This window comes from Podarcis raffonei, chromosome W (assembly GCF_027172205.1).
Source record: "Podarcis raffonei isolate rPodRaf1 chromosome W, rPodRaf1.pri, whole genome shotgun sequence".
Lineage (NCBI taxonomy): Eukaryota > Metazoa > Chordata > Lepidosauria > Squamata > Lacertidae > Podarcis > Podarcis raffonei.
Window position 1 is genome coordinate 30,382,666 of NC_070620.1, and position 27,102 is coordinate 30,409,767.

Sequence of the window (27,102 nt, forward strand, 5' to 3'; positions counted from 1 at the left end):
GCCCATCTCCTAGGTCACATGCAGGGGAGGGATGCTCCACACCAGTGGAAGAGGACGTTACCCTGACTGGATGTCCCCCTGACTGTGCCCACGCTAGGGAAATAAGGAATGTTGCATTTGACTGCACCAATGGATTACATCCCACAGGGATACTGTGCTGAGCTATCAGTATACAGACGCTTTACCGACTACCATCAACAAATAAGGAAGATCCCTGCCCCAGGGAACCAACAATGTACCGTACATTTTAGCAACAGGGAAACAACAGAGGGAAGTTTTTATTTTATTAAATAATAAGTTCAGGGAAGTGAGAGATAAGGCTAACGAGGGATGACTACGCACAAGCGTAGTCTCATTTGCTTGGGATGTACTTCAGCAGCATGCAAGGCCTCACAAGCGACATCACTTTTGGAGGAAGACAGGGGGGATACTTACAGTGCTTTTGTACACCAGGAATGAGAAACCCATGGTCCTCCAGATGATGCTGGACAGTATCCCGCATCATCGCTGCCAACAGGCCATACTGCCTGGGACTGATGGGAGCTGAAGTCCAGCAGCATCTGGAGGGCCTATTGCACACTGAATGCAGTATTTCAACAGCTTAATCATGATTCAATTGAGAGTAAACTTCACCTCCAGTAACTTGACTGACACTCTGCTGAATCAAGAGGCCCAGTTAAAGGGATTTTAATGCCATTCAAGGCTTGTGAAATTCTTACCTATTTTCTCCAAATTCTTTCTCCAGCTGGCTCAGGATCCTTCTTTTCTGAGCACTGCATGGGGTGATGATCCCAATGTTGCGAAAGCTGATGTCTCTCTTTTTGCTCTTAATTAACTTCATTAATTCTATTACCAGCTTAACTTCCTGGAGATTAATGAAGGAACTGAACAAGAAAGAAATAGAAGGGGAGGGAGAAAGGGATGAGCTGAAGGCCTTGTATTTGGATGTGTGCCTCATTTTAAAAGTTATCACAGATTCTCTCTCTTAGGGTTCTTTTGGGACATACACTCAAAGAACTGTAGAGTTGGAAGGGACCCCAAGGGTAATCTAGTCCAACCCCCCTGCAATGCAGGAATTCCAACTAAAGCACTCATGACAGATGGCCATCCAACCTCTGCTTAAAATCCTGCAAGGAAGGAGAGTCCACAGTCACCTGAGGGAGTCCATTTCACTGTCAAGCAGCTCTTACTGTCATAAAGTTCTGCCAGGTATATAGTTGGAGTCTCCTTTATTGTAACCTGAAGCCATTGGTTTGAGTCCTACCCTCCAGAGAAGGAGAAAACAAGCTTGCTCCATCCTCCACGTGACAGCCCTTGAAATATTTGAAGATGACGGTCATATCTCCTCTCAGTCTCCTCTTTACCAGGCTAAACATACCAAATTCCCTCAATGGTTCCTCATAAAACTTGGTTTCCAGACCCTTGATCATCTTGGTCACCCTGCTCTGCACATGTTCCAGCTTGTCATCACCCTTCTTAAATTGTGGTGCCCAGTACGAGACATTGTATTCCAGGTGTGGTCTGACCAAGGCAGAATAGAGTGGTACTATTACTTTCCTTGATCTGGACACTAGACTTCTGTTGATGCAGTTTAGAAGATCATTATATTTTTTTGCTGCTGCATCACACTGCTGACTCATGTTAAGCTTGTGATCTACTAAGACACATACTACTAACAATGCCTTGTTAGTAATATAAGATGGTGTCCCCCATCTTATATTTGTGCCCTGAACAGTGCTAGATGACCTCAAAGATTGCTTCAATCTTAGCTTTTTAAAAAACTTTTAAGTGTGCCCACCCACCAACAGCTAAGGAGAACATGGCCACAAAAGCTGCCACATGCTCTTATTGTGGTGGAAAGTGGGAAAACACCAGATCATGATTGCTGCAGCCTTCCCATTGGGACATCTGGTTGCTCACTGTGAGGACAGGATGTGGGATTTGATGGGATTCTGGCCTGATCCAGCAAGCAAGCTCTTCTTATGTTCTTGATCAAATCAATCTGTGGCAGGTAAGTTACCCAAAGATCAGATCGTGAAGCTGAGGCTCCAAGACTTTGGCCACCTCATGAGAAGAGAAGACTCCCTGGAAAAGACCCTGATGTTGGGAAAGATGGAGGACACAAGAAGGGGACGACAGAGGACGAGATGGCTGGACAGTGTTCTTGAAGCTACGAACATGAGTTTGACCAAACTGCGGGAGGCAGTGGAAGACAGGAGTGCCTGGCGTGCTCTGGTCCATGGGGTCACGAAGAGTCGGACATGACTAAACAACAACAACAACAAGTTACCCAAATTGTCCACCAAGCCAGAGTTCCACACCACACAGCAGACCTTTCAAATGTAGCAGGGATGACACCATATACCTGTAGTCCAGCAACAATCTGGGTTTATAACAGCACCTCTGGGAGGGAAACAGGTTCCCCCATTCCTGTCCTACAATAGAGTTCAGGACTAAATCAGGGGTGGTGCACCTTTTGTTGGGACTCCCAACTCACATAGCTCAGGGTGGAGATGGTAAGAGATTGCAGACCAGCCATGAGCTCCTTACTCTAGGATGAGAGAGGGACCCTTGGGGTGGGGGGCTAAGCAGGGCTCTTTAGCTTTTTCTGAGGGCTGGATTAGATGGCCAGTGTGTGGCAGCTGTGAAAATGCTATGCTAGGGAACATTAGGAAAGGAATGAAAAATAAAACTGCCAACATCACAATGCAGTTACACAAATCTACAGTGAGACTGCATTTGGAATACTATGTAGAGTTTTGGTCGCCTCCTCAAAAAGGAAAAGGTTCAGGAAAAGGGCAGCCCAAATGATGAGGGGGATGGAGTGACTCCCCTATGAGGAAAGGTGGCAGCATTTGGGACTTTTTACTTTAGAAAACAGGCGACATGATAGAAGTGTATGAAATTACACATTGTGTTTTAAGTTTTCATTGTTTTTATCTGTTTAGTTGCTTTGAGATTTGTTTGTGTAAAAAGCAGCTAACAAATGTAATTAATAAAAAACGGTGTTGGCTTTATGTGGGATTTTAAATTTTGTTTCTTTATTTTACTCCTGCTAGCCACTTTGAAAAGTGCGACTACAAATTCACAAAGCAAATAAATGAAAAACTTACTTGCTCTCCTGTTCTTCCTGGCCATCCAAAACATCAAAGAGGAGGTACGGTAGGAAGGGCCATTCCAAAGAGAATCGTCTCTCTTCTGTCCATCTATAATGCAATGAGAAATCATGATAGCTTTTAAAAAGCAGTGTGCTGAGGTCTATTTGCTCAATTCTTCACTGCAGGAGGAAACACTATCCGTCACATAATCATTCACATGATGTTCCCCACATAGAGAAAACTAGCATGTCAGGGAGGTGGTGTGAGGGATGACAGAAACTGTTCTCCCTGATGTCATCGTTTTCTACATGAAGGGGAATATTCAAACAGCATGACAAACATATTCAGTGAATAGCAGTGGAAGGGCAAAAAATCCAGAGGCTTATACAGATTTTCCCTGGCGATGGCTCAATAAGTTTTGGGGACCCTGGGAGGCTCTTTCAGCAGTCAGGGATTGAGACCTTAACACCTTGTTCTTTCCAAAGATTCTCATTCCGTGTTCCTAATATATCTGGGCTTCCTGCCCTTTGAATTGCAACAGGCTTGTTCCAACAGGCTTTTGAGAACTGATTGCTTTTAATGAAAGGGCCGGTGTCATGCTGTTGTTATTGTAATTATGTGCATGTTTTAAACAGTTTTTATATATGTATATAGTTTTAATTATATTAATGTTTAATTGTTTTAAATTATTGTTTCTATGTTTTTAGAATTTCTTGTTTTTATCTGTAAGCTGCCTTGAGTCCCATCAAAGGAAAAAAGCAGGGTGTGTTGTGTGTTTTATATTTTAGAAGTGTGGGAGGCAGGTGCCAGTGTCCTTGATTTTTCCTGGGCTAACAGAAAACCCTACCTAAGAAATTATGTCAAGTAAGAGAAATTACAAAAATAATTCACAAGCTGTATGCATAATTAATACACGTTACAGAAACCAGCTTTTCTTGGCACATTTTTTTTAAAAAAGCTCATCATTATCAGCTTGGCGTACTACAGCTATTTGCCATTATAAAAGATCAGCCATGTATCAAAACAGCAAATAATTCAACATTAACATTTCAGAAATGGGGGAGGAGGTGTGCTCAGCCAGTAATCAAGATGGCTGCATAACTCTGAGCTCCTGCCCGAGAGCACACAATTTATGTTCAAAACAGTCGATAAATTAGGAAGACTGGAAAGCTTTTACTCCCACTCGGAAGGGGAATGTCAACAAATATGCTGAGACAAAAACAAGGGAATATACTGAATTTTCTCAAGCTGCAGGGTTAGGGAGAAGCCAGGGCAATGAGTCAGCAGAAAGATAACATGGCACCTGGCCCAACTAAGACTGGCCCAAGCATGGCAGGAAAAGATACAAATGCACTACTGAGAAAGGAATTTGCAGCTCAACATGAAGAAAAAGCTTTAAAAATTGCTTCAAGAAAATATGGATATGAAATCAAAGCTGGATGATTATCAAAAAAATACTTAGAACAGGTTAATTTTCATTTCAGAGGCTTTTCAGAAGGGACAGAAAATGACACTACTGTGCCAGGGAGAAGAGTCGGTGGAAGAAGATTGGAAGAAATTTAAAGACTATTTACAAAAATACTGCAAAATTAATGAATGTTAGAATGATGTTGGATAAGAAGTTAAGTGGTTTTTAGCTATAATTCTATAAGGAATATGAAAAAATGGATTATTAACAGGTAAAAATTTAATGTTACTATATTTTAAGATTAAAGACTAGGATAAACAAAGAGTGAAAGGATTTGCTGAACTAACAAATTGAATTGGAATACAAAAAAGGGAGGTGTGAGGAGGTCCGGTGTAATGAGTATGGGGTTGCTCGTGCGTAAGCTGCCGCCTCTCCAGGCCAAATTGCCTTGTTAAACCTTTCTGTCTGGACAGCCCTTCTCTTCGTGGCTGCCTCAGTCGCTAGCAGAATCCGTCAGTGGGCGTTTCTTAAACCTTTTCCAACATAAAAGTTGTTTGACGCCCAGTCTCCTCCTACTCTCCCTGCGCGGAAGTCTTCTGTGCAGGGAGGGCGTGGGTAGCGGAGGACCTGTGCTCTCCCCACTGGTGTCCAATGAAGAGTCCTGGAGCCCTCTCACCGATTCCCCCATCTGCCCCCCTTTATCCCTGGTGTTGCGCTGATTTGCTTCCCCCTCTGCTGAGCTGCCTCTCTCCCTGCTGGGCCCTTCTCCAGCATCATTTGAGAGCCTTCCCTCCGCCTCTAGCTCCGATGTCAGTTCCCTGACATCCACCTCCCCCCCCAGGACCCACTCCACCCCCGGCCCGACCTGTAGATCCAACTTCGTCCCTTTCTTCGGCCGACGAGGCGGGTAACCCCTGGAAGGAGCTGTCGCCATCCTCTGAGGATTCGAAACCCGCTTCCCACCCGTTCTGATTCCTTCCCGCGGGGTGGGCCTCCCAGTCTGATTCTTCTTCCTCCGAAACCTCTCCTCCCTCCCCCTCGGAGGCAGAAAAACCCTCAAAATCCTCTTCATCGTCTGTGGTTCCAAATTGCTCCTCCCAGAATCTCGCTAGGGGTTTGGGTTTCTCCGGGAACAGGCGGTGGAATTCCTCCACCAGATACCCGTCATCGATTGCCTCCGCGGGAACCCACGTGTTTTCCGACCCGGATTCTCCCTCCCAAGCTACCAAGTACTCCACCTGGCGTCCTCGCCACCTTGAGTCAAGTATTTCCGTGGCCAAGTGGTGGTGCTCCCTCTCTTCTACCTGCGGGTGTGTGGTGACTTCTCCCTCTCGCCCCGGGAATTCCCGCCCCTCCCTGTGCGGTGAGAGTAGGGACCTATGGAACACTGGGTGTATTTTCATGCTGTCAGGCAACTTGAGCTTAAATGCCACGGGGTTCACCTGCTGTGTTACCTCAAACGGTCCCAGCCTCCTGGGCTGCAACTTCTTTCACCCCCCTTAAAGGGTAACCCTTGGGTTGACAACCACACCCGGTCCCCCACCCGTATGGTCTCCCCTTCCCTGCGGCGCTTGTCTGCCTGCCTCTTGTAAATTTCCTTGGCCCGCTCCAAGTTCATCTTAAGTTGCTGGTGCAGGGCCTCCATTTCTTCCACAAACTGCTCTGCCGCAGGTACGCTCCAACTTTCCTCCCCACTCCCCGGGAAGGCCCTGGGATGACACCCATAATTGGCCATGAACGTGCTCATTCCCGTGGACACGTGTTCAGCGTTATTGTACGCAAATTCAGCCAGCGCTAGTTTCTCTACCCAATCGTTCTGCCTCTTGCTGACGTAGCAGCGTAGGTATTGCTGTAGTATACTGTTCGCTCTTTCTGCTTGCCCGTTGGTGTCCTGGTGTCTCGCCGTCGAGAAGCCCACTTCGACCTGCAGCAAGCTCATGAGCTTCCTCCAGAACCGGGAAGTAAATTGTTTTCCGCGGTCGGAGATAACCCTCGAGGGAGCGCCATGCAACCTGAAGATGTGCTCCACAAACAACCTGGCTGTTTCCTCTGCCGTAACCGCATGTGAGCAAGCTATAAAATGGCACATTTTTGTCAGTAGATCGACCACTACCATGACCGCTGTCTTTCCCCGGGACTTGGGCAAATCGGTCATAAAATCAATGGACACCACCTCCCAGGGTTTTCCCGGCGTGGGTAAGGGTTCCAGTAATCCTGCGGGGGCAGCCCGCTCCCCCTTTGCCCTTTGGCAGCGGTCGCATCCCCGTACATATTCCCGTACATCCTCCCTCACCCTGGGCCACCAGAACTGCCTGGTGACGAGCATCATGGTTTTGTGCTGTCCAAAGTGCCCAGCTGTGGGGTTGTCGTGGAGTTGTTTGAGTACCTTCCCGCTTAGGGTCTCCCCCGGTACATACAGCGCCCCCTTATAGTACAGCACCCCTTCCTTCTACTCAAACCCTCCTTGGGTTTCTCTTCCATCTCAGAGTTCCCGGATTTTAGTTTGTGCGAACACGTCGTTTCTAGTAAGCTCGGCCAGTTCTCGCTTCCCCACCAAGGTTCCCCCCCACGCCCATCGGTCCTCGGGGATCACGTGTCGTATCTCCGGCGGCCCCTCTCCTTCCATGTACTCCGGCTTCCGGGAGAGAGCATCTGCCCTTACGTTTTCCTCTCCTGGCACGTATCGGATTTCGAAGGAAAACTTGGAGAACTCCTGTGTCCATCGAATCTGTCTCTGGTTGAGTACTCGTGCGGTCCTCCAGTATTCCAAGTTCTTGTGATCTGTACAAACCTGGATCTTGTGTTGCGCCCCTATTAGTAGATGGCGCCATCGACGAAACGCCGCATAGATCGCAAGCAGTTCGCGGTCATACACAGTATAGTTTTGCTCCGACTTGCTCAGCTTTCTTGAGAAAAAGGCACACGGTTTCCATTCCTGCTTGCTCCTCCCGGGCTGCAAAAGGACCGTCCCAATGGCTCTGTCGGACGCGTCGGTCTCTAGCCTCATGGGTTTCTCCAGATCTACGTGCAGGAGCTGCTCTTCCGATGCGAACGCCTTCTTCAGTCTTTCAAAGGATTGCTGGGCCCCCTCTGTCCAGACGAACTTCCTTTTGCTACTGAGACAATCTGTGATGGGCGCTGTCAAGTGGGCGAAGTTCTTGATGAACTTCCTGTAGAAGTTGCTGAACCCTAGGAATCTCTGCACGTCCTTCCGGGTTTTGGGAGCCTTCCACTCCAGCACTGCCTGCACCTTGCTTGGGTCCATCGCTAGGCCTTTGTCTGACAACCCCAGAAACTCGACTTCTCTGGCGTGAAACTGACATTTTTCCAGCTTGACCCACAACTGGTGCTTCTGCAGTCATTTTAGCACTTCCCTGACGTCTCTGACATGTTGCTCATTGTCCGAATAGATTAAGACATCGTCCAAGAAGGCTACGCAGTTCTTGTACAGCAGAGACCCCAACACGTGGTGCATGAAAGCTTGAAAACAGGTGGAGCCCGACTGTAATCCAAAAGGCATAACTAGGTACTCAAAGGCCCCTAGGGGTGTGAAGATTGTGGTCTTCCATTCATCCCCCTCCCTCATCCTAATCAAATTGTATGCTCCCCTGAGGTCCAGCTTGGTAAAAAATTTTCCCTGCCTCACCCGCGTTAAAATGTCGTCAATCCTGGGCATTGGGAAGGTCACGGGTTCCGACACCAAATTGACGGCCCGATAGTCCACAACGAGCCTGGGTTTATTAGTGTCCTTTTTGTCCACAAAGAACACCGGACTTATGGAATGTTTGATTTGTAGCTTTTCTTTCTGGAGCCCACACGCTTCCGCCTCAGCGCTCTGCTCCCACAGCTACTTGTAGCAGAGTGTACGCTGCGTGGAAACTGTTGCTGTGTGTGTGCGTGTAATAAATCAGGCTTAACGCACGGTGCCTTCCTTATCTTCCAAAAGTCTTTATTCGTGTAGAAAAACAACTCAGAACCCTCCTGGTGACAGAGCACTCATTTTTGCCCGTCTCTCCTCCAGTAACGGAACAACACTGAGACACAGGAAAAACACTCCCCTCAGTATACTAAACCACGCCTCAGAATGTGAGACGTCACTCAGAACTTCTTAACCCTGTAAGTTCTGATTCTCTCCACACCCCCTCTCGTATTGCATTCTGAGAGGAGTTGTGAATACACATTTACAGACCTCTGAGAGTTCAACACCTTCCCCACTGCCTTTCGCTCCTTCCTGGCATCAACGTCAGGCAACTGTTGAACCTCCTCACAAATCTCAGGTTCGCACTGTGCGAAACCAACCCACGCATTGGTGACCTGAAACCTCTCAGGTGGAATTCCCTTTGTTGCCCGAGATGATCGCCTGGGCACAAACTGGGGTGCTTCTTCTGACCCACTGGGGCCAGCAAGTGTGTCTTCTTCATCAGACGACTCCCCCTCTGACTTGACCCATCTGTGAGCTTTCTCCTTTATGCTAACAGGAGATGAAGGCTCACTCTTGGACACTCCTTTAACAACCTGTGGAGACGCCCAACCCTGTTCCTGACCCTCATCATCAGGTTCAGCCTCTGGCTCTCCCTCCTCCTCAGATTCAGACAGACAATCTGAGTGAACGTCAGGGCTCGCTTTGCACCTTGCCCAACCATCCTGCTCACAGAATTCAGCATGTTTACTGATCAGAAGCTTGGTCTGATCACCTTCTGGATATGCAAACCTCCACCCCTTTGTCGCAGGTTCATACCCACAGAAGATCATTTCCTGGTACCTTGGGCCACCTTCCTTCTGCTGAAACTTTGGTACAGGCACCAAGGCTCTTGCACCAAACGCACGGAGGAAATGCACCTGCGGTTTCTGTCCGTGGAGTGCAAAATACGGGGTTTCACCTACCACTGAATTGTAGCACCTGTTCATCGTGAAATTTGCGGATTTAATCAATTCAGCCCAAAACCTCTGAGGCAAACCAGAGTCACACAGCTGAATCTCTGATGCTTGAACCAGAGCTTTACTCCTAAGCTCTGCCACGCCCCTCTCCTGAGGAGAAGTCACCTTGTGACGTATCCCTCTCTGGTGAAAGAAACTCTTTAGAGCAGACCCAGTGACCTCTGAACCTCGGTCACACTTGAACCCCTGCACCTTGGTGGAGAACCGTAGTTCCACCTCTGCAATCCAATCTTTGATCAGTTGCGTTGCTTCCTCCTTCGTTCTCAGCGTGAACGCCCATGCGTTCTGAGTAAAATCATCTGACAGCGTCAGCAGAAACCTGGCCCCTCCCAGACTTGGCTTTGGCACGGGACCAAAAAGGTCTGAGTGCACAAGCTCAAAAGGTTTTGTGGTTACTCTCTCCACCCTGGGATAACTGTATCCCTTGGTCTTGGCTTTCCTGCAAGCCCTGCAATTTAGGGGTTTACCACATTCCTTTACTTTGCACCCTTTAGTGCACTCCGGTAACATCTGGATGTCTTCACAAGAACCATGTGACATTCTCTTGTGCCACACGCAAGCACATGAAACATGAGTGTGCATGGTGGCTTTCCCAGCATTCCCTTCACCCTCCAGAGGTGTTTCCAGTACAAAGAGGTTGTTCTGATTTTTCTCAACACTTACTAGTTGCTTCCCCCCTCTGGAAATTGTACAGACATTCTTTTCAAAACAAACCTTATACCCCTCCTGTAAGAGACAAGGTACAGATAAAAGACAATGTTTTATCCCTGGCGACACGTAGACTTCCAGCTGCGCCTGCAAAACAGAAACATAAACATTTCCAACATCAGACAATGGCTTTTGTAAACCATCCGCAAAACACACTGATTTCCCAGCTGAAACAGGTTTGCAGTTCCACATCTTGACACCAGGTGTCTCAGTTATGAGATGCCTATTGGCAGCAGAGTCCACAACCCAACGCATCACTTTGTCTTCACTGGAGCTGTCCTTCATTGTTGCCTTAGCAACAGACTTCCCGTAGCCCCCGTCCTTGGGGCCTTGGCAGGTGTCCTCTAAAACCGCCATGGATGCAGATAGCTGATAAGCGCTGTCTTCTCCCTCTGAGCCACGTACTCTCTGCGTCTTCCCACGCCTGCCTCCCTTGCTGGACTGGTTGCCATGGAAACCCGACTGGTTCCCATGGGAAGCGACCTTGGAAACATCCTGCCCTGTCTCCCTTGCTCTTTGGGGGCAGTAGCGACACAGATGGTCAGGAGAATTGCAAACAAAGCAACGACGAGTGGAAAAAGCCTGAACGGTGCCTTCTGCTGGCTTGGCCCCCCCTCTGCAACCGGATGGGCTCCCTGTGCCAGCTCGGCCCTCTCTTAGGCGGCGTTCCTCCTCGTCACACAAACAACTGGTGGAAAACTTTGCAAACTTGCCTTTGGTCTTCTCTGCCCCCCCAACCTTGCCAGCAGCTCTCCTTGAGGCTGTACTGCATCTGGGGACGTGGCTTTTGGCTTCCGCTGTGGTTTCTCGGCAAACCCTCTCCAGCTCCTGCCAAACAGCCTGGGCACTATCAAGACCCTCCACCAAAGGTAGCTGCGAGCCCTCCAAACTGAGCACTATAGCTCCCAGGGCTTTCTGGTTCCTCCTCTGCGACGCGTGTGTGTTTGCAACATCTGCTGCCGAAGCTCTGGCCGCCGCTTGCTGTGGAGGCCCTCGGACCGCCTCCCACAGACCCTTGGCTACCAGCCAGGCCTTCAGCTTCCTACTCCACTCCTCCCAGTTCTTTCCGTCCAATTTTTCAAATGGGACTGCGTACGATTCATGGCTGTCTGCCATCTTCTCCCCCGGGGCCCAGCGTACTCACGTAACAGCAGTAGCACCTCCGGCACCCGGTTCAGCATACCAGATCCTCCCCAGCGAGCTCCTCTCTGCCTCAAAGGTTAGGCACAGCTCCAACTGGCTCCAGCTTCTCCTCAGCTGGCTGCAACACACACACCGGCACGTCTCTGCTTCAAAGCGTTTGCTGACCACCCATAACCTATGGAATGTTTGATTTGTAGCTTTTCTTTCCGGAGCCCACACGCTTCCGCCTCAGCGCTCTGCTCCCACAGCTACTTGTAGCAGAGTGTACGCTGCGTAGAAACTGTTGCTGTGTGTGTGCGTGTAATAAATCAGGCTTAACGCACGGTGCCTTCCTTATCTTCCAAAAGTCTTTATTCGTGTAGAAAAACAACTCAGAACCCTCCTGGTGACAGAGCACTCATTTTTGCCCGTCTCTCCTCCAGTAACGGAACAACACTGAGACACAGGAAAAACACTCCCCTCAGTATACTAAACCACGCCTCAGAATGTGAGACGTCACTCAGAACTTCTTAACCCTGTAAGTTCTGATTCTCTCCACAGGACTGCCTCCCACCTCTTTTGATTCTCTTATGAAGCCTCTTTTCAGGTTCTTGTCAATAAATTCCCGCAACTCCTTCATCTCCCTGTCCGACATGGCATACAGTTTACCCACCGGCAGCTGCGCCCCCGGAAGCAAGTTGATTTGGCAGTCAAAGGGCCTATGGGGGGTAGTCTATCCGCCTCCTTCTCGCTGAAGACCTCCTGCAGGTCAGCATATTGTGGCGGCACCTCCCCTTTCCGCTCCACAGCTATCCCAGCCACCCTGGCCACGGTCATCCTTGGGGTTTCCCCCCCTAGACAGTGTTCCAAGCAGTAAGCGGACCCAAAGGTGACTGTCCTCTGATGCCATGCCACCACTGGATCATGTTGTGCTAGCCAGCTCATCCCTAATATTATTGGGGGCCCTGCCAGTGAGGCGACGTGAAAGGCGATGGTCTCCGAGTGCCATGAAACCCTCATTCTCATTGGTGGGGTCTGGTGTGTCACTTCCCCTCCCAGAAGCTCCCTGCCATCAATGGTGGTTACTTGCAAGGGGAAATCCAAGGGCAGCAGGTGGAGCTGGTGCTCTAGTGCAAAGTCCTTGCTGAAGAAATTGCAGGAACTGCCTGAATCCAACAGCCCTTTCACCTTGACTGGGTGCCCATTCGGGAGTTCTAGCACCACTTCTATGGCTATAGCTGCCCTGGGGGGGTCTGGTTGGGGCACTTCTACTGGTTGCTGGCCTGGCTGCTGTGCCCACTGAGTGGCAGCCAAGCGTTCCCGTTTCCCTGTTCCTGCCCCTTTTCCACCTCCTCCTCACCCCCTGCAGCTCCCACCATTCCTTGCCAGGCCTTTCTTTGAGGGCAGACACTGGCAAAATGTCCTGGCCGCTGGCAGAGGAAACACTTCTTGGTGGTTTTCCAATCCTTTCCCTCCTTCTTGCGACCTTCGCTGGAATTTGAAACTTCCCCCGCGCGCGCCCCATCTATTTCCATTGGCTCCGCCGGCGGGGAAGGCTGCCTTGGTATTTCAGGAATGCGGTAGTCATGGTAACGTTGCTCTCTCCCTTCCCGCTTCTCCTGGGCCCGCGCTTCCTGCCTTACACCAATCGCAAGCACAGCCTTGGTCAGCTGATCCATCGACTGCGGGTGGGGTGCACGGGAAAGCTCATCCTTCACCGTTGGGGACAACCCCTCCTCGAACAACATTTGAATGGGTTCAGAGTCCAGTTCCCACCCGAGCCGGTGAACTAACATGGCAAAGCGTGACCAGTAGTCTCTAACTGACTGGTGCCCCTGTTTACAGTTCATCAGTTCCCGCCGAGTCACACTTTGCTGTACATCACTGGAGTACATTGCATCCATTGCCTGAAAGAATTTCCTCAGGTCCTTCAAGGCGGCATTCTGCGTCGCCATTAAGGGCCTGATCCATTCTCTGGCCCCATCCTGCAGATGTCCGACAATATAGGCAACCCTCTCCCCATCGTCTGCAAAATCATTCTGCTGCAGTTCCAACGCGTACTCTATTTCCGTTCGGAACGCACTATAGTCCTGGGGCTTCCCTCCAAATTTGTGTACCGGTCCCGGTACCTTCCTTGCTACGGGGGTGGGTCTGACCTGTGCATCTTGAGCCCGCCTTTCGTCCAGCCGCGCCGTCAGAAGAGCCACATGCTGTTCCAAATCTCGGTTCCTCTCCACCAGATTTTGCACTCCAGCTGCTCCCTCCGTGGCGCCCGCTTCTCCGGTTTTGCTCATGATGCTGCCTGCCTGCTGCTGTGCACAAGCAACGTCAGGGACTGACGGATTGCTGTAATGAGTATGGGGTTGCTCGTGCGTAAGCTGCCGCCTCTCCAGGCCAAATTGCCTTGTTAAACCTTTCTGTCTGGACAGCCCTTCTCTTCGTGGCTGCCTCAGTCGCTAGCAGAATCCGTCAGTGGGCGTTTCTTAAACCTTTTCCAACATAAAAGTTGTTTGACGCCCAGTCTCCTCCTACTCTCCCTGCGCGGAAGCCGATTCCCCCATCTGCCCCCCTTTATCCCTGGTGTTGCGCTGATTTGCTTCCCCCTCTGCTGAGCTGCCTCTCTCCCTGCTGGGCCCTTCTCCAGCATCATTTGAGAGCCTTCCCTCCGCCTCTAGCTCCGATGTCAGTTCCCTGACATCCGGGAAACATGCAAATGAAAGATAAGTAATGGAAAGATTGAATTGTTTTTAACTATTTTTATTTTGTATTTTTCTTTTTGTAATACTTTGAAAATCTTAATAAATATCTTTTTTTAAAAAAGAAAATGACACTACTGTGGACTTTATATGGTTTAAATTGCTAATACCTGCCTTGGAACTATCTCCCGAGGATACTGAAAGAGCCCACAGAGCCCATCAATTCATCTGCATGTTTCAGCTCCTCCAAGATACATTATTATATGTTTCCATAGATTTATGAAAAAAAGATGAGCTCTGGAGAGCGCTTAAGAATGTGGAAAAGATAACTTTTAAAATTCAGCTAATTATGGTTCTCTGGGACCTATCTCAGGGCACATTGTAAAAAGGAGAGAATTTTACCCAATAACATCTAGATTACAAGAAGTAGGAATCAGATAGGAAATTATTAAAAAATCTTCATTTCAGTAAAAAAAAATATCACCACCTTTAGCAAGTCTCTCACTTGACATTGTTTAAGCATTTGATTGCGCAGAACCAAATTTAATGGAGGCAGTTAAGAAATTTCAACCTGGTCCAAAATTGGTAAAAGCTTTGGAAGGCGAATATGTTCTCAGTTGTTCTCAGTTGTGAAACAAAACAGGGATGTCCTCTGTCACCCCTGTTATTTGTCTTAATTGTAGAACCATTAGCAATCAAATTATGCAGTCCCCTCTCTGGTACGGGAGTGGTTATAAAGAAAAAAGAACAAAATTTAAGCCTCTATGCCAATGATATAATTTTGTGCACCTCTGACTCTATCACAGCACGTAAAATATTATGTACAGAATTGGAGCGATTCTCCAGGGACTCAGGATTGCAAGTTAATTTTCAGAAACCAGAAGTAATGTTTTTTCATACACCATCCCTTAGACAACAGACTTATGGCCACATCTAAAATATGATTGTATCTAAATTACTTTTTTTGTTCCAGACGCTGCTAGTTTGGCTACAAATAGCTCATCTGAACAAATGACAGAAAAAATTAATAAGTTTATATTTCAATTGGACCAACCAGATATTAGCATACCGCTCTATACCCACAGGTCTCAGAGTGGTTCACTGTATTATACCACTACTGGTTGGTTAATGGTTGAGGCATTCTGAATTTAAGTAGCTATTATGAAACAACCCAACTTAGCCATATGGTGGAATTGATGTCATCCAGTAAGCAAACCCAGTGATCAACACTGGCGGATATAGAAGTTGAAGGTGTTCCTATAGAGGTATTAGCATGAATGAAAAATAAGCTTTGCTTGTTGAGTTGGCTTACTAAGCCCTATGTACTCATGTCATTTAGAATATGGAAAAAATGGCCCCAAGTTTTAGCTCCAGGACTGTCACCTATAATTTCGATCCAACACCATCCTTTATATCAAAATAAAAACAGTTTATCTAATGTGAAGCTATGGAAAGAACGCCATTGATGTCACTTGAAAGATTACTATAGGATAGGACAACCTCTTAAAAAGGTAAAAGGTAAAGGACCCCTGACAGTTAAGTCCAGTTGCGAATGACTCTGGGGTTGCAGCGTTCATCTTGCTTTACTAGCCAACAACCTCTTACAATAGCAGAAATACAAGTACGTTTAGAAAATAATCAAATTTCATGGCTGTTAGGATATCAGCCGAGATCATTTCTTACAAATACACAGATTAAAAATGAAGCTACAAGTAAACTAACAGAATATGAAAATATAGTAATAAGAGATAGCATTTCCCTTTTATACAAAACACTTATTGAGAAGCAATTTTGCCCCCAACAAAATCTAAAAAGCTGGTGGGAATTAAATTGGGATATAAACACTGAAGAGGTTAAACAGAACAATTTATGGACAAAAGCACCATATAAATTTCTGTCAGCAACTACAGTGGTGCCTCGCAAGACGAAATTAATCCGTTCCGCGAGTCTCTTCGTCTTGCGGTTTTTTCGTCTTGCGAAGCACGGCTATTAGCGGCTTAGTGGCTATTAACGGTTTAGCGGCTTAGCGGCTTTAAGAAAAAGGAAACAAACTCGCAAAAACTCGCAAGACATTTCGTCTTGCGAAGCAAGCCCATAGGGAAATTCATCTTGCGGAACGACTCAAAAAACGGAAAACCCTTTCGTCTAGCGAGATTTTTGTCTTGCGAGGCATTCGTCTTGCGGGGCACCACTGTATTAGGGAACGTTCACTAAAAATTGTACATGGATGGAATTTAACACCATCATTTTTAATATACAGTATATTAAAAAAGAAAGAACAAGAAAGTGGTTAGAATGGAAGAAAAAAATTAAAGTATCAAATTAGGTTGCTGGAAAGAGTCAGGTTTGAGGCCTATGATCATGCACAGAATTTTCATTCAACTAAGTACTCACCAGTAGTGTCAGAGCAAGTACATTCATTCACACAAACACACCAGGTATGATGAGCTAAAGCAGGGCCCTCCAGGTGTTGCTGGAATACAACCCCCACCATCCCTGACCACCAGCCAAAATTCCAGGGTAATATGGAACCTATGTCCACACTTAGGTCACCTTTTCATGAAATGCCTGTTGCCTTGAGGCAAGGTAAAAAAATTAGTAAGATGTCTACACACCGGTCAGTTTTCAGGGCATGGTCGTAGATGTAATTGGAAGGGAAGAGGCAGATCTCTGGGTGCATCCTGTACTGAGTCCTCAAGCACAGGACTGGAAGCCTGTCACTGTGTTTTTCTTGGATTTGCCCATTCAGGTGTCTGCAGAGTCGGCCCATCAGAGACTGCCTGTAGCCGTAATCCTCAGCTTTCTCCCAAAGCAAGGGAGGGGAGGAGGAGTAAAACTTTCAGGGAATGGGTTAAGCACAGGCAGCAACAATTAAAGAACAAGAGATGAGAAGTAGAAGCATGCATATGTACTCAGTACTTGGTCTGGGCCCCTTTTGCATCAATTACTGCCTCAATGCGGCGTGGCATGGATGCTATCAGCCTGTGGCACTGTTGAGGTGTTATGGAAGACCAGGATGCTTCAATAGCAGCCTTCAGCTCTTCTGCATTGCTCGGTCTCATGTCTCAAAGGTCCAATATTGCTCTATTTGCAATCCTTGTTTTGCTGATTTCATTTAATATTCTAATTTTCTGAGATTGTTAATTTGGGGTTTTCGTCAGCTGTACGCCATGATCATCACAATTATAACAAATAAAGGCTTGACATATCTCGCTTTGCATGTCATGAGTCTATCTCATATATTAGTTTCACCTTTTAAGCTGAATTACTGAAATAAATGAACTTTTCCACGATATTCTAATTTTCCGAGTTTCACCTGTATTTGAACTAGAGATTAGGAATGAGTGAACTATTCTGGGCTACCCAAGAGGCTTGGGAAACAGTCCCACAAAATAACCCAATCTTTTATTTATTTGAAAGTGGGAAAGATGGCAGCGTAAGAGGGTGCAGGAACTTCTCCCCTCTCCTTATGCTCTTTGCAGCATATCAGAACTAAGAGAAATGGTGGTGCTTGAGAAAAATAAAAGTCTCTCAAAGACTACTGCTGTGGGAATATCCCTTGATATACTGTAAGGGGAAAAGGTGTTGCTCATGCGTAAAACTCCAAACTGCCTCCAAGCAGGTTATATAGCTCAAACTTCCCTGGTTTGACAGCGCCTCGCAAATGCCACTGTCTTAATCACTGCTAGAATCCGTCAGTGGGCGTTTCCTGAACTTCTTCCAACATAAGAATTCCTTGACACCCAGTCTCCGCCTAGCTTCTCTGCGCGGAAGCCTTCTGCGCAGAGTAGGCGTGCCAAGCGGAGGTCCTGCGCTCTCCCCACTGATCTCACTGGCAGAGTCTCGGAGCCTTCCCTCCGAAGTACTCTCAGCCTCCCCTTTCTTCCTGGTGTCACCTTGGTTTCCTTCCCCAGCGGAAGCTCTCCCTCTCTCCTTGCTGGTTCCCTCCCCTGCATCCTCGGAGCGTCTTCCCTCTCCGTTGATCTCCGATGTGAATTCCCTGACATCCACCTCCCTCCCAGGCCCCTCTCCCTCCCCCTCCCGTCCCGGGGACGGCGAAGCGGGAAAGCCCCGGAAGGAGCTATCCTCCTCCTCAGATGATTCCAACACCGCTCTCCACCTGCTGTTCTCTCTTTCCTCAGCCCAATCTCCCCAGTCTGACTCCTCTTCCTCGGATCTCTCCCCCCACTCCTCTTCTGAGGTGGGAAATCCCACAAACTCTTCTTCATCCTCCGTGTCCCCAAATTGCTCCTCCCAGAACCTCCCTAAGGGCTTGGGCTTCCTTGGAAACCTGCGGTGAAATTCCTCCTGCAGATACTCATCCCTGATCTCTTCTGCCGGAACCCACATGTTCTCTGATTCTGGTTCCCCCTCCCAAGCCACCAAATATTCCACCCTCCTCCCTCTCCACCTGGAATCGAGAATTTCAGCTGCATGGCCACTGAGTTCCCTTTCCTCTACCCAGGGATGCCTGGGAGCTTCTCTTTCTTGTCCCATATATCCTTCCCTGTATGGTGAGAGTAATGACCAGTGGAACACAGGGTGCAGTTTCATGTTGGTGGGCAATTGGAGTCTAAAGGTCACAGGATTAACCTGTTGTGTGACCTCGAAAGGTCCCAAACGCCTTGGTCGTAGTTTCTTACACCCCCCTTTGAACGGTAACCCTTGGGTAGACAACCACACCTGGTCCCCCACTCTTATAGTTTCCCCTTCTCTGCGGTGCTTGTCTGCCTGCCTCTTGTACGCTTCCTTCACCTGCTCCAGGTTGACCTTAAGTAGTTGGTGTAAAGCCTGCATTTCTTCCACAAATTGTTCGGCTGCCGGTACACTCCACCTACCCCCCTCCTCCCCTGGGAAGGCCCTGGGATGATACCCGTAATTGGCCATGAATGGACTCATCCCCGTGGACACATGTTCCGCGTTATTGTATGCAAATTCGGCCAGCGCTAGTTTGTCCACCCAATCGTTCTCCCTTTCGTTGACGTAGCAGCGTAGATACTGTTGAAGTATGCTATTAGCTCTTTCTGCTTGTCCGTTGGTCTCTGGGTGCCTGGCCGTCGAGAAACTCACTTCAACTTCCAGCAGACTCATAAGCTTCCTCCAAAATCTGGAAGTAAATTGGCGGCCTCTGTCGGATAAAATCCTCAAGGGGGCGCCATGCAACCTGAAGACGTGATCCACGAACAGCCTAGCTGTTTCCTCTGCGGTCAATGCATGCGAGCAAGCAATAAAATGGCACATTTTGGTCATCAAGTCAACTACCACCATAATTGCTGTCTTCCCCCTGGACTTGGGTAAATCAGTCATAAAATCAATTGAAACCCCTTCCCATGGTCTTTCTGGTGTGGGCAAGGGTTCCAGTAACCCCGCGGGTGCTGCCCTCTCCGCTTTAGCTCGCTGGCAGCACTCGCACCCCCGTACGTATTCCCGCACATCCTCCCTTACCCTTGGCCACCAGAACTGCCTGGTGACCAGCAACATGGTTTTGTGTTGACCGAAATGTCCCGCCGTGGGGTTGTCATGCAGTTGTTTGAGTATTCTTCTCCTCAAGTCTCCTTCCGGTATGTACAATGCACCCTTGTAGTACAAAGCCCCCTCCTTAACCTCAAAACCCCCCTGATTTTCGGCATCTCGAATCTCCCTGATTTTGTTTTGGGCGTACTGGTCATCCCTCGTTAAACCGGCTAGTTCTTGTTTCCCTACCAACACTGCCCCACACACCCACCGGTCCTCGGGGATGACATGACGTACTTCTGGTACTTCCTCTCCTTCCCAGTACTCCGGTTTGCGAGAGAGAGCGTCTGCTCTGACGTTTTCCCTCCCCGGCACGTACCTAATTTCAAAACAAAACTTGGAAAACTCCTGTGCCCACCTCACCTGTCTTTGGTTCAGGACTCGCGCAGTCCTCCAATATTCCAGGTTCTTATGATCCGTGCACACCTGTATTTTGTGCTGTGCACCTATTAGAAAATGTCTCCAGCGGCGAAAGGCCTCATGAATGGCCAGCAGTTCCTTGTCGTACACCGTGTAGTTTTGTTCTGACTTGTTCAGCTTCCTTGAAAAAAAGGCGCACGGCTGCCACTCTCCCCGCCTTCCCTGCTGGAGCAAAACCGCTCCCACCGCTCTGTCTGAAGCGTCTGTCTCCAGCCTCATCGGTTTCTGCAGATCCACGTGTAAGAGTTGCTCTTCCGAAGCGAACGCCCTCTTTCGATTTTCGAAGGATTGCTGAGCCTCTTCCGTCCACTCAAACTTCTTCTTGCTGCTGAGGCAATCAGTTATGGGTGCTGTTAAGTGGGCGAAGTTCCTGATGAACTTCCTATAGAAGTTGCCAAACCCCAGGAACCTCTGCACGTCCTTCCGGTTCTTGGGGGTCCTCCATTCTAGCACCGCTTGCACCTTGCCTGGGTCCATGGCTAAGCCTTTGTCAGACAACCTGTAACCCAGGAACTCCACCTCTCGGGCATGGAATTGGCATTTCTCTAATTTGACCCACAGCTGGTGCTCCTGCAGCTTTTTCAGGACTTCCCTGACGTCCTTTATGTGCTGCTCTTCGTTCTCCGAGAAGATTAGCACGTCGTCCAAGAAAGCTACGCAATTCTTGTACAGTAGGGACCCCAGCACGTGGTGCATGAAGGCTTGAAATGTGCTTGAGCCTGATTGTAATCCGAAGGGCATAACTAAGTACTCAAAGGCCCCCAGAGGGGTGAACATGGTGGTTTTCCATTCATCCCCCTCCCTCATCCTTATCAAATTGTATGCCCCCCGAAGGTCCAACTTGGTAAAGACCTTCCCTTTCCTTACTCTGGCCAAAATGTCGTCAATTCTGGGCATTGGAAATGTCACTGGTTCCGACACCCGGTTCAACTGCCGAAAGTCTACGACCCGCCTGGGCTCTTTAGAGTTCTTCTTGTCCACAAAGAACACTGGACTGCCCCCCACCGCCCTTGATTCCCGTATGAAACCCCTCTTCAGGTTCTTGTCAATAAAGTTCCGCAACTCCTGCATTTCCCTGTCCGACATGGCGTACAGCTTACCCACAGGCAGCTGAGCTCCAGGGAGTAGGTTGATTTGACAGTCAAAGGGCCTGTGAGGGGGTAGTTTATCAGCCTCCTTCTCACTGAAGACTTCTTCCAGATCTGCGTACTGAACTGGTATTCTACCCTTCTCTCCTACCGCCATCCCTGCCACCCTTGCTACTGCCATCCTTTGGGTCTCTCCCCCCTGGCAGTGCTCCACGCAGTAAGCAGATCCAAAGGTGACGGTTCGCTGGTGCCATCCCACCACTGGGTTGTGCAGTGCCAGCCAACTCATTCCCAGTATGATTGGTGGTCCTGCTAGGGTGGCTACATGAAAGGCAATTGTCTCACTGTGTCTGGCAACCCTCATTTTCATGGGGGGGGGTTCTGGTGGGTCACTTCCCCCCCCCAGAAGTTCTCTACCATCAATAGTAGTTACTTGCAGGGGGTGTTCTAGAGGCACTACTTGGAGCTGGTGCTCTAGTGCAAAATCCCTGCTAAAAAAGTTACAAGAGCTGCCAGAGTCCAGCAACACCTTCACCTTCATAGGATGTCCGTTAGGGAGTTCTAGTATCACCTCTATGGCTATGGCAGCTCGGGGAGGGTCAGGTTTGGGCACCTTTACTGGTTGCTCGCCTGGCTGCTGTGCCCACTCACTGGCAGACAGGCATTCCCGTTTCCCTGCTCTTTATTTCTTTCCTCCTCCCCCTCCACTGCCCCCACCATTCCTTGCCACGCCTTCTTCTGAGGGCAGACTCTGGCAAAATGTCCCGGCTGCTGGCAGAGAAAGCATTTCTTTGTCGTTTTCCCCTCCTTCTTGCGAGCCTCGCTGGAGTTTGAAACCCCACGCGCGCGCACGCGCTCCTCCAATCTCCATTGGTTCCGCGGGCGGCGCTGGTTGCTCAGGCACGTCCGGAATGCGGTTGTCATACCAACGTTCTGCTCTCCCTTCCCGCCTTCCTAGAGCGCACGCCTCTTGGCGTACTCCCACCGCCAACGCCATCTTGGTCAGCTGGTCCATCGATTCCGGATGGGGCGCGCGGGAGAGTTCATCTTTAACCCAAGGGGATAATCCTTCCTCAAATAGCATTTGCACTGGCGCAGAACTAAGTTCCCACCCAAGTCTATGAATCAGCATCGCAAAGCGTGACCAGTACTCTCTCACTGATTGGTTCCCTTGTTTGCACCCCATCAGTTCTTTGCGCGTCACGCTCTGCTCCACATCACTCGAGAACATAAGGTCCATGGCGATAAAAAACCTTCTCAAATCCTTCAAGGCAGCATTCTCCGACGCCATCAAGGGTCTGACCCAATCTCTGGCGCGCCCTTCCAGATGCCCCACCACGAAGGCTACCCTCTCTGCATCGTCTACAAAGTCCCCGTGTTGCAGGTCCAGCGCATACTGCACATCTGTCTTAAATGCATTATAGTCTCTGGGATTGCCTCCAAACTTCTGCACTAGTCCTGGTACCTTCCTTGCGATGGGTGTGGGCTTCCCCTGGGCATCCTGAGTGCGCCTTTCGTCCAGCCGCGCCGCTAGTAGGGCAAGTTGCTGCTCCAACTCTCTGTTTCTCTCCTCGAGAGTAGGTCCTCCTCTGCCCCCCTGTTCTCCGGCCCCGGCTCCTCCAGTTTGACTCATGATGCTGCCCCTGTTTCTCTGTGCACGAGCAACTCAGAGGACTGACGGATTGCTGTAAGGGGAAAAGGTGTTGCTCATGCATAAAACTCCAAACTGCCTCCAAGCAGGTTATATAGCTCAAACTTCCCTGGTTTGACAGCGCCTCGCAAATGCCACTGTCTTAATCACTGCTAGAATCCGTCAGTGGGCGTTTCCTGAACTTCTTCCAACATAAGAATTCCTTGACACCCAGTCTCTGCCTAGCTTCTCTGCGCGGAAGCCTTCTGCGCAGAGTAGGCGTGCCAAGCGGAGGTCCTGCGTTCTCCCCACTGGTCTCACTGGCAGAGTCTCGGAGCCTTCCCTCCGAAGTACTCTCAGCCTCCCCTTTCTTCCTGGTGTCACCTTGGTTTCCTTCCCCAGCGGAAGCTCTCCCTCTCTCCTTGCTGGTTCCCTCCCCTGCATCCTCGGAGCATCTTCCCTCTCCGTTGATCTCCGATGTCAATTCCCTGACATATACATATAAAAAAATACATTCTTAAAGCATTGGCCCTATCTACTCTTGCCTCTGCCCTACCAGCCATTGGAGTGTCTCCCAGAAAAACAGTACTTGGTATATACACTTCTTTTTAACCAAAAGGGATGTTGTCTACTAACATGGTAATCACACAGGCTGATTTCACAGAAACTCACAGAATTGTGTAAATAATTTGATCAGATAAACTAACTGAATCATTTTCACCGTAGGCAGCTCATACACCATTAAGGACCTGATAGATGTTTTACTTTATTTATGCCAAAAGCAGGGTCATTAGATGCTTATAAACAGCCTGTCAGTTTTCAGCTCTACAACTTTTTTCTGGGATAGTCAAAACACCTTAATTGTTGACATACTGACCATAGATTTAACTGTAGGAGGGAGCTGCTTTGGGTCTCCAACCAGGACCAGCTTTTTGCAGCCATGAATGAGTGGGATGATAGTTTCAACCTCACAAGCCTGCATGGCCTTTTAAAAAGACAAAGGGACCAGTTTAAATGAGAGAGATCGAGAGAGATCTTAAGATCTCGCCGCACAAGTCGCCTTGTATCAAATCCTGCTATACCACATCTGCAACTCATCCATTCTGACATAATAGCCTCCCCTGACCCTCTGGATCCAGTTTTCAGGAGTCTGGGGTGGAAGGGAAGAGGCCAGGATCTTTCGATCCAATCCATAGCAGGGAGCTACTCAAGGATCTTGCTTAAAAAAAATAAATTCCTAGCTCTCCAACATTTATTTGGTTGCCTCCAACTTCAATACAATTTGCTTTCCCTGTATGATTACTTTGATATAGTTCAGCTTTCCCACCCCAGCTGGTGCCTTCCAAAAATGTATCACATAATGCTAAACCACACATCTTAATGTTAGCGTGCAAAAAAGACTAGTAGAACACTGGCTGAACCCCCCCCCCCCAATGGGGTAGATCACTGCCAGTTTTTAGCTCTGTGAGTAGATCGCAGTCTCTTGGGAGTTGGCCACCCCTGGACTACAGCAACTGAATTCTGAAGTGTGTGTGGGGGGGTTTCTGTTTCTGTTTTTGTTTTTAAAGGGTGGCAGCAGCTTCTTCAACTTGAGATTTAAGTTACCTAGGCATGGAAGTCAAAATTTCCACCCTCAAAATGTGCAAAGCACTCATGACCAGGGCTAGGGATGGTGTCAACTTTTGCTAAATGGTACAACTGGGAACCTGCATGGTTGAAGACCGAGTGCTTTCAACTGATGGCCTACATTTATAATGCGGACACTTAATTTAGGCATCAGGCTGTCAGGTGAGAAGCGTGTCTTGGCAGCCTACAGCTGTTCATATAATTCTATAAAGCTGTTAATATAGTTCTATAAAATTCCATGCTCACCCCTTCCTGCCCCAGGTATCTTTGGGTATGACTCCTCTGGAAGAATTTTCAATGAGGGGCATGCTGCTCAGCACCAACATGCTTGGGCTGGATGAACAGCAAAAGGAAGGCTTTCAATGTAGTGATTAGGCCCAGGGTCAGAGAAAGAGGAGGCAAGCTACTGTGCTTACTGATTAAAGTTTAAAAAAACAAAACCAAAAAAACCCCAACAACAAACTGTAAACCTGATTCATTGTAGAGGTGCAGAAAGAAAAAAAGGTTGCTTCATAGATTATTCAGAGCCGTTTTCTGAGCTCAGGTTTACAGAAGAGAGTGTTTCTGGGTCTAAGGAATTTGTAAGCATTTAAAGCTCCTGAAGGGAGTTATGTACTCTGAAACGTATAGAGCAGCAACAGTAAAAATACATTTAATCAGTAAGCACAGCAGCTTGCCTCCTCTTTCTCTCTTTTTGTCTTCATGCACACACCAGGCCCACGGTACCAACCACTACAGAACAAGTGCCAATCAGGGATTTAGGTGAGATGCTTTCCCCACTGTGACATGCTATTAGGGTTAGGCTGGTCAGGTGAATTAGCGGGTGATCATCTGGTTGGATCAAGTGGTTCATGGCCTCCCAGGCTTAGAGCTTGACTGGAGCTGCTTCGCTGACATAAATGTTATTTAGTACTTATGTAGCAATTTTCCATAAGCATGCAAAGAGCTTTCTGTAATTTTGTAAAAGGTTCTTGCAGAGAGGGGCTTGCCTAAGGCTACTCATGGGTAGCTGACATGATGTCCTCCAGAAGGCAGCTGTCTTGTGTGCAGAAGGTCCCAGGTTCAGTCCTTGGCATCTCCAGGTAGGGCTGGGAGAGATTCCTGCCTAAAACCTCGGAGAGCTGCTGTAAGTCAGTGTGGACAATACTGAGCAAGATGGACCAACGGTCTGATTTAGTATAAGGCACATTCCTATGTTCCTAAGGAGTCCCCAACCTTTTTGGGCTCAAGGGCATATTTGGAAATCTACTGTATTTTTCGCTCTATAGGATGCACTTTCCCCCCTCCAAAAATGAAGGGGAAATGTGTCTGCGTCCTATGGAGCGAATGCAGGCTTCAGGCAGCTATCCGCAAGCCTTCGGAGCGCAGCGGGTGTTCCCGCCGGGCTCCAAAGGCTTGCGGATAGCTGCCTGAAGCCGGATAGCAGCCTGCAGCCTGAAACCCAGGGAGCGCAGTGCCAACTCCCGCTGTGCTCCCCCGGCTTCAGGCAGCTATCCGCAAGCCTTCGGAGCCCGGCGGGAACTCCCGCTGCGCTCAGAAGGCTTGCGGATAGCTGTCTGTTCTGGGGGCTGGGGTCGGGGGAAACTCGATCTTCCCCTGCCCCCAGCCCAGCAAGCTCCAGGAGTGGCGGCGAGGTTGCGCACAATCTTGCCGCCGCTCCTGGACCTGTTTTGGGGGTTCCCCTGCCCCAGCCCCACGGCTAAAAACGAAGCCGCGCACAGCCTCTCCCGGCTGGAGAGGTTGCACGTGGCTAAAGAGGAAGCCAAGACAGCCAGCAGGATGGATCCCACTCGCTGTCTTGGCTTCTTTGCTCTTTGGAGCTGGGGGGGGGGAATAATTTTATTTTTTCTTTATCCCCCCCCCCAAAAAAAAAACCTAGGTGCACCCTATGGTCCGGTGCGCCCCATGGAGCGAAAAATACGGTAAGTAACAGTTAAGGACACAAGAAAATACTTATTTCACAAAAGAAAAACTGGCAATGATCTGACTCCCCCGTCTGCCCACCCACCCCCCTTTGGCAAACCACCTATGCACGCCTTGAAATAAAAAAGAGGAAAAAAGCAGGCAACACCACAAAAAAACAGTCAAAACACATCAAACAAAAAAGCTGCCTTGAGGGCTTTTAATGTCAGAAGAGGGTCTGGTGGTGGGGAAACATTTGTATAAATACAAAACAAGGCAGCCAAAGTGAACAGGGCTGTTTCTGCAATCTGTAAAAGGTACTAAAGACACCCTCCATCCTCCTGCCCCAAATATGCCCTTGCTACTGTAGTGCCTATATCCCCCACTAACCATGTCCACGATGACGCAGCTCAGAGGATCACAGTCCAGCCGCTGGAATACTGCACCCAGCAGGCTGCTCCCACTGGTGCTCAGTGTGCAGCAGATGATGTGAGACTCCAGGATGATGTTCGTTTTCATGTCACTTTGCAATCGCCCACAAACCTGGGAAAGACAAGAGCCAGGAACTTCCTTTTTAAGAGCACCTAATTTTTAGACAGAGACCAGTTTTCTTTCAGCTGCCTGTTTTGTTTTTGCAACAGCAGCCATGGTCAGGCAGGCAAAACAAGTCCATGCTCAGTGTGTGGTTGAAGATGAAGTCAGCTGCTTTTAGAAGAAGAACTGGATTGGATGCTAAAATGACAGGCCATAGTTCTGTGAAGGGGTGCCCATTTTGCATGCAGGAGGTGTCAGCTTCAATCGCCAATATCTCCAGATAGGGCAAACAATACTGACCAAGTTAGATCAATGGCCTGACTCAGTATAAAGCAGCTTCCCAATGCTCCTATGACTCAGGATAAACACAGCCAAATACCTGCTTAGAGTCCGTATGAAGGTGTATGTGTTCACCCAT

The 27,102-nt window shown here is 48.7% G+C and overlaps 1 protein-coding gene across 1 annotated transcript; it reads right to left on the reverse strand.

The window, feature by feature from the left end:
* Positions 1–639: 639 nt before the first annotated feature.
* On the reverse strand, positions 640–27,102 carry LOC128406011 (probable helicase senataxin). Its single transcript, XM_053373060.1, has 6 exons — positions 27,064–27,102; positions 26,541–26,693; positions 23,500–23,607; positions 16,586–16,773; positions 3,114–3,206; positions 640–884 (listed from the first exon to the last, which is right to left on the reverse strand). The coding sequence occupies exons 1-6, from the start codon at positions 27,100–27,102 to the stop codon at positions 716–718; spliced, it is 750 nt and encodes a 249-aa protein (XP_053229035.1). The 3' UTR covers positions 640–715.